The sequence below is a fragment of the Cryptomeria japonica genome, chromosome 3 (assembly GCF_030272615.1).
Source record: "Cryptomeria japonica chromosome 3, Sugi_1.0, whole genome shotgun sequence".
Classification (NCBI taxonomy): Eukaryota; Viridiplantae; Streptophyta; class Pinopsida; order Cupressales; family Cupressaceae; genus Cryptomeria; species Cryptomeria japonica.
The window spans coordinates 308,655,473-308,668,848 of NC_081407.1; the positions used below are offsets into that span (position 1 = coordinate 308,655,473).

A 13,376-nucleotide genomic window follows, 5' to 3' on the forward strand; every position below is an offset into this window, starting at 1 on the left:
GTTCAACATATCCCTTGCAACACCGCCCCTTGCATAGTACTTGAAATTTGCATTATTTTGTTTGTAAATGCTATGTCTTTGTTCTTTGTTTATGTTTGTTTTTCAATCTGCTTGGGTACAAATCTCACGCGCCCTTGGTTCTGGTCTTGTCGAGTCTTGAACCGGTGAACTTTGGCTTTTGTTGTTCCCAGAGTCTACTAGTGTTGCTGGGTTTCAAACTAGAGACCTTTGCTAGCTTAACTGTGCCAAACCTCCCAACTGTTGTTGCTTCTTCTTCTTCTCCGACCAATAGTAAAACTGCGAAGCTGATTCAATATAGGATGAAAACATCATGATTCACAGCTACTGACCAATAGTAAAACTATGTACTCCTACATATTAACACGTTTAAAAATGCATTGAAAAAATTCACACCCCTACAAAACTTCAAAGAAATGAAAACACACGCATTTAGTTTACAGCAATAGGAAACATTTATTTAGAAAACACAAAGGACCCCATGAAAATAACAACATATAAGAGGACTAACAAATGTTTTAGCAGACACCCTTTGTTTTGTCCATAGATTTTTGAGGATTGCGGGCATGGCATCCCTTTCTTCGCTTGTGACTATGGCTATCACCACCATTCGACTTTGTGACAACTTCTTTTGCCTTCTACCCCTTTTTATCTTCTTGGGTGAACTCACAATACTGGTTCCCACTTTTTGACCAACTTTGACACTTAGATGAATATTTTGAAAAAAACCTTCACTTTCTAACACCTATAACTTTTAAACCGTTAAGAATTTGAAGATGATATAAACTAGTGATTTTTAACATCTTGTTTGTAGATTCTAAATATATTTTTTGCAAATTTGTTTGAATAAAATTTTATTGATTTTTCCATCTCCCTCAAAAGTAGTTGTTTACAGCAAACAACATTTTTAAGAGTGATGTGTATCTTGAAACGCATAATTTTTTTTCTATAAATGATAAAAACTTAATTCTTTTGAATTTTGGTTTGTAACATCAATACCCGGGGCATGCACTTGGTTTGATAGTGATATGTTGAATATTTTTTATTTTATTAAGTTTTGAAGTTCGACTAATTATAATTTGGATATAGGTGTACGTTTGAACACATAACTTGTTCTATACATATCAAAATTCAATTTTCTATTTTTTGTTAGAAAGAAAACACCAATACCTAGTGCATAGATATTTTTAGAATTTTTTTGAATTAGTTTACTATTTTTCCCAATGCATTGAACAAAGAAGTTCATGTTTGGTGAAAAACCTACATTCATAAGAAATAAAATAAAAATATATTAATGAAATTAAATATATTAAAAGTTATACTATTTGGAAAGCTTATAATAAGGACTAAATACTTAAAAAAATTAAAATTAAAATGAATTAATTTGACCCCCCAAAAGCTAATGTAAAATTGGTTTTTTATCAGCATTAGATAAATGCAAAGGAGACTCCATTGCAAGTATGATTTAGAAGTAGAGAGGTTCTATCCAAGAAATTTTGATCTAAGAGCCTTTGATTTAACTCTCTTCAATTAATTAATTCAAATGGAACCTCTTAAAGCTTAAATCATTATATTTTTTTAAAAATGTATGATTTTAGCAAAAATCAGGACGTACCAAAAAGTGGGAACCAACTTTGTGAGTTCACCCTCTTCACAAATGGCTAAGCCTTGAACTGCATGAATTATCTTAGGAGGAAGCTCTTCCAATTCCTTGGATACTTTGTCAACATCTGCCAGCGTTCGGTTGAAGTCCTCTCTCACCACAACACGCAGAAGTGTAACGTGCTGAGCATCTGGAGCCATTGTATAGGCTGGAACAATCCACCCATATTTTCTCAGATGATCAGATATTTCATATTCATCGTGCTCACTATTGTCCTTGAGCGAGAAGGCCACTACACGCACCCCCATGTCTTTGGATAATATTTTAAATTTCCCTGTTCTTTCTAGATTTTCTGTCAGAGTCTTGGCATTTGATCTACAATTCTCCATTATCATCTTCTATCCCTGTACATAGAGTTTTGTATTAGATTTAACTTGGCCTGAATGGGGAGCTACCATACAAGACACCACTATACAATTGCTGATAATTTAAGATTTTCCTTAAAAAACATAAATTTGAAGGGTTTTTAGGGTTGAAACCTTGAATCCCAGGCGAATGAGTTGGTAGTACTATGCAATGATTTGACTTGCACCTTCCAATTTGTAAAAAGAAGCTTAGTTAGCAGCTAGAATAAAAAATGTGAGTCGCAAATAAAAGAAATCTATGAATGAGCAACAAATTGATAAGAAAGTGTTGTTTGTTTGCCCAAAATTTAATAATAATTTGAGTTTTCTTGAACCTCATAACATCACTGATTAAATAAAGGAGAGTTAGATCTACAAGACCAGTGCCTTTTAATATGATGTAGTCAACACGTCGGTAATTTATAATAAAATAGTTGTCATTGTTCATATGTCAACTCATTATACTCTTTTGTCTGGAAGCTAAGAATAATATTTGAAAATTATCTGAATGCATAAAAATAAATAAATATATGAGTTACCTTTAGAGAAGTTGAGAGTGAAGGTGGGTTGATCAACACCCAAATAGTTGATGTGGAAAATAAGTTCCTCACGCAGATCTTGTTTGCTTTGCCAAACAACCCATCCCACACCAGCATATACAAGCCCATATTTGTGGCCACTCACATTAATGCTTTTTACTAAGGGTAAGCGAAAGTCCCACTATAAATCTGGATATAAAAATCATGAATCAGATAATGTCCATTCAATATAGGATGAAAAAATCATGATATCTATATTTCAATTAAATATTGGAACTCATTACTATTTATTACCCTATCATCAACAGTACTTGGAACGAGCACATTAAGCAATTTAGATGCCAGTGACAATTGCATAAGAAAGTTTATCTCTTACAAATCATCATTGTCAGCAATTTAGAAGAATGCCAGCTTTGACAATCACATTAAAAAGTTTATTTCTTACAAATCATCATTGTGAATTTTAAGGAATTGAAATCTTACAAAGCAAAGTGCAAATTAAACGGGAACGGTATTAAAGTCATCGTTATTCAAAGTTCCAGTATATTCTAACATCTCATTTTGAATTATCAGCTACAGAAGCCTTAAAACATATGCTCCTTGGCTGCAGAATAAATAAATAAATTACTGTCATGGGTTGTATATTGAAATACAATAAACAGTTCAGGATAGTAATTTATTTAAAATTTGATAATTGTCACCAACCCATGAGATTTTGAAAATTTTAACAATTCTGATGAGCTTCTCAGAATAATTTATTAAATTGTTAAATTCCAGTCATAATTGGCCATTAGAGATCCACTATATAACTAAGAAAAAAATTGAATTTAAGAAAATATTTGTTAAGAACATTATCAGCACAGTGCAGAATGAGAATTTAATTTTCAATGCTTTTTAGGTAGAATCCATATTATATATGCTTTTTTAATAAATTATGGACCATTGTTTGAAAGTTAATTTTTTTTTTCCTTTATAACTTGTTACTACAGCTGTGGATGAGAAGCACTCATTCTTCTTACATTTTCTTACAGAGGTGTAATTTATAGGAAATATAATATTTTTCAAATTAGAAAGTTGCATATCATAGAATATAATTTCAATTTTTTGTTTGAAATGTTAATTTAGATAGAATCTATTCAAAATAGAAACTTTTCATTTTGTTTCATATTTTACACTCTAAATTTACTATTACTTGACACCTTTTTCTTTCAAATTTGAAGATGAATATTATATTTCAAATAAAAAGATAGAACATTATTCTAATATGAAACTCTAAAACTATAGGGTGCACTTAATTAAATGTATATTGATATAGATTTGTTAATTTAATGTTGTGTAGGTATTCAAATTTTTGTTCACCAATCAAACACTTTCACATTTTGAGGAGAATTTGTCTTCTAGGTTAGTATGCTATTTTTTACAATAATTTTTTCTTTTGTGAAATAGTTTTTAAAATATATTGTAAATTCTAATTTATAACAATAATTTATTTTATTTTTAGAAATTTTGTTTTTTAATTAATTCTAATTTATTACACTCTCATCTTTCTTTTAAGGTTTTAATAAAATTTAGTAGAGGTAAATTTAAAAGAATATTTTTTTTATCTATATAGTTGAAAAACTTATGAGAATAATTAATTTTATTTATATATAGTATATAAATAATCAAGAAAAATATAATGAAAACAATTTTAAAAATATAAAAGAGATTCTTTATTTTACTTTTAAGCTATTTATATATGATATTAGGATCTTTATATTCATTTAGTCTATACTTGGTACCAATTTTAAATTATTTGTATATTCCATACCACCATATGCATTTAACAACAATTATGTATGAAATTTGTTAATAATGTATCTATCACCATACACTCTCATAACGAGTTCAATCATTCTCTCTATACATAGATAATTCCAATATTCAATTGTTACAAATAATTCTACTTTTCTTCACAGTTTTTTTAAACTTCATTTTTACTCTGATCCTATCACATTATATAAATTAGAAATATAATTTATTGTGTAGCTATGGATCAACCAATATTGAATTTTGAATCAGAAGAGGAGAGGAGGCAATATAAAAGAGCACAAAGAAGAGAGTATCAGAGAGAATATCAAAGAGAATATAGGAGACGACAACGGGAACGTTTGACAGATGATCAAAGGGAAGAAGAAAGAAGAAGACAAAGTGAAGCTCAAAGACAAAGAAATGCTAGATGTAGAGCAGAAGTAACAATACAGGAGTTGGAATTTTTAAATAGAGAGGAAGCTAATATTATCACAAATAGTCGTCAAAGAGCATCTCAACAAGTCTCTCAGATTGAAAGAGACCAAAGGCAACAGGTTGATTCACATTCAAGTGGGCAGTACAATCAACCATCAAATCAAAATATTGAGTTGCATCTTCAGAATGAAAGCTCAAGGTCAATAGAACGAGTTGCAGAGACACCTTGACCTAGAAGTCAATTTGAGAATAATTTGGGTGCAAAAGGTGATGCACAAAATAGACAAAATACAAATGGAATGATTCGAGCTGATTTTCAAAGATTTCGAATGCAATTTTGATACCAATTAGATCACTTTAGAATGCCAAGCATGTGCTATATTTGTCAAGAGTGTTATCTGGGAATTAAAGTAAATCGCATCTCACAAGGTCCTATATGCACTAGATGTAGACAAGAGAGAGGAAACAATAGATTTTTGGCTTCAAACAATATGGATCCCGGGCCACAACCAGAAGAGATTGAAAGTTTGACTCAAGTAGAAGAAATGTTGATTGCACGTGTCAACCCAATATTACAAGTTACACATGCAACAGGTGGTCAATACAAATACAAAGGACACAGAATAAGTTTTCCACAAAATATGGAACATATTTCAAACATTTTGCCACATACAATAGATCATTTGCCAATCATTATTGTTCAAAGAAGGGACCAACGTGGCACAAATTATAACTTTACAGTGAATAGGGATCGTGTGTACAAAGCACTTAAATACAAAATTGAGCATGATAAATATTACTCTGATGTCATAGTTAATGACAATGCTCTCAATGATCTATCTAGCAATTTTGATGAAAATATTTTCAACAGATTGAAGACAGTGCATATGGAATTTGATTCTGATGCAAATGAAATCATATTTGTGGGTCCAATCATGGAAACAGATGAAGCTAATACAATTGACCACACAAATTCAATGGCTTCTAAACTACCTAATGTTAATAAAGAAATGGAATTAATACATGCATGGATTAATAATCTTGATACAAATCAAACAACATTGATCGATTGAACAACAATTGGTACATCTCTTATCAATGAGTATGTCACATTAGGATTACTTGATATGGCATTTACAACATTGTTTCCTGATGGTAGATGTGACTGGTTAGAGCCACAAATGAGGCGAGTGCATTTGCATGAATTTGTGAAACATCTACTGCAGTATAGAGATCATCGATTTGGTCAACATCCAAGATTCAAATATTTTATGATGAACATGATTATGAGACATCGTGCACAAAATTCATCTGCAGTCTTTGTAAAATGAGGTTTTCATGACATGCTAATCACTATCAATGAATTGCGTTAGCATATGGAAAATATGCCACAATCCCATTTGGCAGATAGGTTGATGCGGTTTAGAACATCATTGAGGGGTACAAGGTCATATTGGGCCAAATGTTGTGCAGAATTAACAGACATGCTTCATCAAATAGGCTCCCCTAAGATATTCTTCACATTAAGTGCAACAGATATGTATTGGCCTGATTTGCATGCACTAATGCTGGGAACATCACCAACTACTCCACGAGAAGCTCAAAATTGGAGAAAGCAAAATGTTATCAACTACCCCCATATAGTTGCACATTACATGCACTTAAGACATTCAATATTTAGAAAAGAAATCCTAGAAAAAGGAATGAATGTTGAAGATTTTTGGTCTAGGTATGAGTGGCAACATAGGGGGTCACCACATGTGCATGGATTCATATGGATGAATGGAGCACCCAATATGGAAAATATTGACTGGTCAAATGAAGAGCAATGAAAACATGCGGAAAAATACTTTCATTCGATTGTTCATGCATGGAATCCTAGAGAAGATCCACATCAGCGAAATATACAGGCAAGTCTATGAAAATTTCAACATATATATGGTTTGTTGTTTGACATAAAGTATTTTATAGCTTATGATGTAGCTAACATATTTGTTTTTATTTTAAATTGTAGGCATTTCAAAATTTTCCTCTACATCCATGTCTAAAAAATACAAGACAACTTGCAGAGACAGATATTGATAAGGACTATGAAGAGATCCTTAACTGTGTAGAATGGCATACATTGTGTAGGGAGGGTGCATGCCTACGAAAAAAAAGAGGAAGGATGGTTTGTAGGTAAATATTTTATCAAATCAAATATTTACATAAGAATTAAATACTATACAAAAGAAAAGTAACCAAATATTTATCACGTCTTGATATTCTTTATAGGTATAATGCTCCTTGGCCTTTGAATCTGAGGGGGTCCAAATTATATGAAGATATAGAAACAGGTGAATTTTTTTTTGAACCTGCAAGAAATGATGATAGGGTGAATTCACATAATCATCACATATTGCAATTATGGAGAGAAAATATAGATTGGCAACCTATTCTTTCTAAACATGCAGTAATCAAATATATTGCCAAGTATGCAGCGAAAGTAGAGAAAAGCTCTGAAACATATCACCAGATGTTGATGCGCCTCTCCAACATGGAAGACCCTAATGGTTTGGCTGCTCGAGCATATAGAAGGCTTCTGACTAAAACAATTATTGAAAGGGACATTGGTGCTCAAGAAACATGTCACATGTTGTTAGAACTTCCATTAGTAGAGAGTAGTAGAATATATGTTAATCTAAATGTCTCATGTGAGGTGTTCAAACCTGTAACTATAAATGATGAAGATAATAATGAAGAGCAGACAAAATCTTTCATTGATGGATATAAAACAAGGCCTCTTTGTACGGAAGGTGTCACATTAATTGATGCAGCTAGATCATGGATATATAATCCTAAAAGAAAACGAGACAACAAATGGGAACCAAGGGAAAGAGCAGCAATTGTTAGAGTTTTTCCTAGGTTTGTATCTCTTCCTCCACGTGAGTCAAATAAATGGATTGACTTCTGTTTATCAGAGTTATTACTCTACAAACCATTTCGTGACATAGAAAGGGATATTGGTCATGATGATGACTCTATAATAGAAAATTGGGAGTCATTTACCTACAATCCTTGGCATGTCGAATGAACAACAAGTATAGAAAATGCAGAGGCTAATAGTGATTCATAAATTGAAGAGAATGAAGTTATTCAGAGAAATACCACAGAGCATGAATGGGAAATTATATCTAGGCTAAATCATGGTCAAAATATACAATTTTCAGAAATAGATATGTTGGGGAGAAGAGACATTGATAGACATACAAATTGGTCTGCTGATTATCAAGGTGAAGAGTACACAACTACAACAATCAGTTTCATAACTAACATGAAGGATCATGGATGTCTTATATATGATGATATACCCCAATGCATCAACTACACGACCCTCAGTGATAAGCAAAAAAAGGCAGTTGATATAATTATGACACACTATCAGAGGAATCAAAATAAAGTGCCATTGTTCATGATAATTCAGGGAACAACAGGTACAGGAAAGTCATATTTAATTGGTGCCATCAGTCAAGCTCTTGAAAATGCTGCAATGCCATCTCATTCTCCCCTTCTATTACTTGAACCGACATCAGTTGCAACATTCAATATAGGGGCCTCTACAGTTCATTCAAAATTGAGAATCCCAATACGAGATTTCACTCAACTACAAGGAACAAGACTTGCCATTTTTCAAGAAGAAATGAAACATATCAAGTACATTTTGATTGATGAAATGAGCTTCATTGGTCAAAACATGTTGGAAAACATAGATTCTCGACTTCAACAAGCATACCCACAAAGTGCACACCTAAGTTTTGCAGGTATGAATTTAATTTTGACTAATGAGGAAAAATAAATTTCAATAACAATACTATATATTTAAAAATAATTATTTTGAATTATCTTTCAGGTATATCTATGATTTTAGTAGGAGATTTGGGTCAATTGCCTCTAGTTAATGATAGACCTGCATATGCTAGTAATAGACGGGCAAAGCTACTATGGGAGGAATTCAAAATTGTGGTTACTTTAGATAAAATATTCAGACAAGATGGAGAAAATATTCAACAACAAAGATTTCATCAACTTTTGACAAATCTAAGAGATGCAAACCCACAAATTGATGATTGGAAGCTGCTAATGATGAGAACCCCTACTAACATAGATGTTGCAAGTAATTCTGAATTTGAAAATACCGTCCATTTGTTCTCCACAAATGACAATGTTCATAGTCATAATAAAAAAATGTTATATTCGTTGAGGCATCCCGTTGCATGAAGTGTTGCAATAAAAGCAGGAAGTGTTAATATAGCAGAAGATTTCTCAACTGGTGAACTTGATCTAGAGTTATTGGTCAGTAAGAATTCAAGGGTCATGCTAACTTCAAACCTTTGGTCTTGTAAATGGAGCTTTGGGATATGTTCGAAAGATTGTCTACAAGCCAGGAAGTGCTCCACCTGACCCACCGACATATGTGATGGTTGAATTTGATAATTACTCAGGATTACCATTTGAAGATCATCATCCAAATACAATTCCAATAACAACAAATCAAAAGGGCAGAACACTTCAGCTACCATTGAGATTGGCATGGGCATTGACTATACATAAATCTCAAGGATTGACTCTTCCAAAAGTAACTATCGATATAGGACCAAGAGAAAGAACTAGATTGACATTTGTTGCATTATCTCGTGTAAAATCTCTAGAGGGTTTGAGAATAATGCCACCATTTACATATGATCGTTATGAGAAAATGAAAAAGGGTAAACAACTTGCGAAGCGCAAGGCTGAGGAAAATAGGCTCAAACTTTTGGAAGATAATTGATGTAATATATTTTTTGTTGAATTTTTTTTTATTGTCTTTCACACTTGTGTTCTTTATTGCCACTATAATTATTTCTAATATTTAATATATCATATATGCTTTCACAATGTCTATTCAATAATTATAAATGATAAGAAATATTACATGAATTTAATCAATGAAAGGTTTTTTATTTCCATACAAATCTCTAGAGGGCTTTAAAATAATATTACCATTCATTATGAGAAAATAAAAAAGGGTAGACAACTTTCCAAAAATAAGGATAAATAAAATAAACTCAAATTTGTAGAAGATTAAATTTGTGTATATATTTTTTTGATCAAATTTTCTTCCATGGCTCTAATACTCGTGTTATGCATGCCCACCACAAATAATTGTTAACATTTTATACACCACTAAATGCTTCCACAATATCTATTAAATAAACAAATATAAATTATTATTTAATGTTACATAAATTTAAACAAGCCATTTTTTTTTATTTAATTCCATATCCAGTATAAATTTCATTTGAAATGTGAAGGAGATTTCCTTTTGACAGCCATATTTCTTAGATGCACCTAATATAATCTTGCATCATTTTTTATATGATCATGGTAAAGAAAATTCGTACATGTATGAATTGTTATGGTCCTCCTTGTGTTTAATATACTAACCTAGAAAACAATGTATGTATGTATATCTCTTTGATTAAAAATGTATGAATATATATTTTAGGTACTTTGATAACATTCATTTGCTTAATGTTTATTACCCTTTATGTGATTTTCTATTTAAATTGGAAAGTATATTCCTTGAGCAATTTAATAGTAATTTAAGAGCTAATAATAATTTGCATGCATGTCAAGAAGATGTCAGATAATATACGTACAAAATGGGTCTCCACTTGGATGTCAATGTATCACCCTTATCTTCCATGCAATGTCCTCCTTCATATAGAGGAATTGAGTGTCTGCTATTGGGTCAGAGACAGGATGGTCAAGAAAATTAACAACAATGGATTAAGGACCACTCAATTCAAATTTGACAATTATGCTCTATATTTTAACTTCTTATATGAATCGAAGATCAAAACGAACTTAGATGTCAGATTTTATAATCCTCAAATTGAGATTGTAGATTTGTGTGGTTGGTCGATTGCTCTATACCACGAGATTCGAGATCTTTACCTTGCTGGATGCATTTGGAGGATCGTTATTAGACCAACAATAAAAATTGAGAAGCACACTCTATTCGATCAACTTAGTATGAAGTTTATGAGATTTCTTAAGGGACAATCACGGATCAGTTCACACAGGCCCACCTGAGGAATGGTTTCTTACTTCTCTTAAGCTCGGGTACTCTATAAGATTACCAGTGCATCAAGTTATGCCATCATTCAGGTTGTTGCATGCATACTATGGGATACCTGCCTTGTATGTAGTGAAGTCCAATGTGACAATTAAAGTTCGGACTATTCTTGACGATACTGAAGATCGACAGATATTACCTATGCATCCATGGTTAAGAAAGTGAAAGTAATCTACAGATATTATTTGATAAATGTGTGCAAACTATTTAAACATTGCATTTATGACTATATTCAATTATGTTATTTTTATATTATTATTTGATGCAATTAAGCCTAAATTCTATTTTCATAATATTTTGTAACTATTGTTGTAAAATTGCTAAGAATGTGATCTTTTATGGTTTATGTATTCTTTCTTGCATCAAACAAAACTAATGAATTTGGTGACTACAAAAAAATTGTCAATGTTTGTTATGTTGTTAATTATATTTTATTGGTTATTTAATAATCAAATAGAAAGATTAATTTTTTTATTGTCACGTCATTTGCTTTTGATTTTATATTTTTTGTGGTATTTCATATGATTTTGGTGACATCTCAACATAGTAAGCCAGTTAATATCATATTTTAATGGTTGAATTTTTTCAATGACTATTAGGTATTTTCATTATTTATTTCATATACAATCTGTATTACTTAATATTAACTTTTTATAATTTTATTTTATTTCAAAATATTAATTATTTTATTCTCGGTGTACCTTAATACTAATCTTAGTTTTATTGTTTTTTATTTTTAGCAAAAAGTTGAAACTATGGATGCTTCATAGAATGAATCAGAAATCATTGTTGAGAGCCCTCATGCTTCTGTAAACTCTAATAATTTTGTTGAAACCCCTATCAACAAATGTGCAAGAACCATTTTAGAGTATTGCAACAAAATCGTCAGAGAAATTGAAAACATTGCCTTAATGATAGATGACGTCGAAGAACTCGAAATATTGGAAATGGAAGATGTTGCAAGGAAAACTCATGAGGCATATACAATAGTGGCTGGATTTCCAGCTATGTTGAAAGAAGTATATCGTGATCACTATGAAAACAAAGGTCGTAATACTATTCTCATCACTGAAGAATTTGCAATGGGTTTACACCATTACAATGAAGTGTTATTACTATAGTTACTTTGTATTTGATTTTCAATACTTTTTATTTTTACAAACATTTTACACATTTTAAAAATATTTATCAATTTTGTTTGACTTATATTATGATATAAGAGAAATAATATTTTTTTGGTGGGATTAGTGTGGGATATTATGTGAGGTTTCCATTAAAATTGTTATATGTAAATACATTTTCTTCTATCAATTTGATGATTTATAATGCATGTGTTGAATTGTTCTTATCTTCTTGCAACATACCTATAATAATATATTTATATTGATTCTATAAATTGTTGCAATTGTTTTCTTGCATAGTTCTCACTTGTCAAATAGAAGGTATGGTGATTTATTCATTGTTTATGAATTCTGGGATACTATGTGAGATTTCTATTCGAAAATGCTATATGTAAAAATATTTTTTTCTATCAATATGATGATTTATAAAGCATTTGGTTGGTTATTTTGATCTTCTTGCATAGCTCCTCTAATAACATATTTATAGTGAATCTTTTGATTGATGCAAGTATTTTTCTTGCATAGCTCTCATTTGTCACATAAAAGGTAAAATGATTTATTCATTTTTATGAATCTTAAATATTTTGAAATTAGATATCTCTCGGCAAATTTTACATAGATTTTTTAAAATATAAGTATACTAGTTTTATATTTATATGAAAATTTATTTATTTACACAATTTAATATAATTATGACTGAATATTATAAGCTCGTATAGATGTGTCACAAATTAACCATGTACGAATACTGACCCCTCTCCCCTCCAAATTGACTTGGCCATATGCAAACTTGTTCAACATAGCAATGGTATCTCTAGATTGCGCATTGAAATGTCAACTGTACTGTTCTCATGGAACTTGGAGGTTGGTGGACCCTCCAATTGGAACCAAACCTATTGGCTGCAAATTAAATGTCACACTTTTGAAGTCGAGAGTTAGATCACCGCATACCAATAAAAAAGAGATATGAAAACGGCTGGTGATCGGGATATTTATGGTGTGAAAGTGATCAATAAATGCTATGACAGTTCAGAGTCAACACGATTACTTATACGGTGGAGAGTGCATTATCCGTAAAGATCCTGAAAGAATCAACACCTGATCAGTACTAAATGTAGAAAAAATCAATCTAAAATATAGGTGCTATGAGTTATAGCTTATTCCCGTGTAGGTGAGTCTGTTGGATCACTTCTTTAAACGGATGCGTAAGCGCGTTAAATAAATATACTACGGAGAAGCGTGTGAGGACTATATATTCAGCAACGGCTACTGTCATTGCATGCCCATATCTTCCATCTGTGTAAATCA

General features: G+C 31.3%; 1 protein-coding gene across 1 annotated transcript; it reads left to right on the top strand.

Annotated features, from left to right (window-relative positions):
- Positions 1 to 8,502: 8,502 nt before the first annotated feature.
- Positions 8,503 to 9,597, top strand: LOC131053421 (uncharacterized). Its single transcript, XM_059217364.1, has 4 exons — positions 8,503 to 8,590; positions 8,680 to 8,943; positions 9,067 to 9,122; positions 9,199 to 9,597. The coding sequence occupies exons 1-4, from the start codon at positions 8,503 to 8,505 to the stop codon at positions 9,595 to 9,597; spliced, it is 807 nt and encodes a 268-aa protein (XP_059073347.1).
- The last annotated feature ends 3,779 nt before the right edge of the window (positions 9,598 to 13,376 follow it).

Coding starts and splice junctions, on each gene's coding strand:
- LOC131053421 (XM_059217364.1), top strand. CDS start 8,503: ATGAGCTTCATTGGTCAAAACATGTTGGAAAACATAGATTCTCGACTT. Junction 8,591..8,679: donor TGCACACCTAAGTTTTGCAG/GTATGAATTTAA, acceptor ATTATCTTTCAG/GTATATCTATGATTTTAGTA. Junction 8,944..9,066: donor TACTAACATAGATGTTGCAA/GTAATTCTGAAT, acceptor CAATAAAAGCAG/GAAGTGTTAATATAGCAGAA.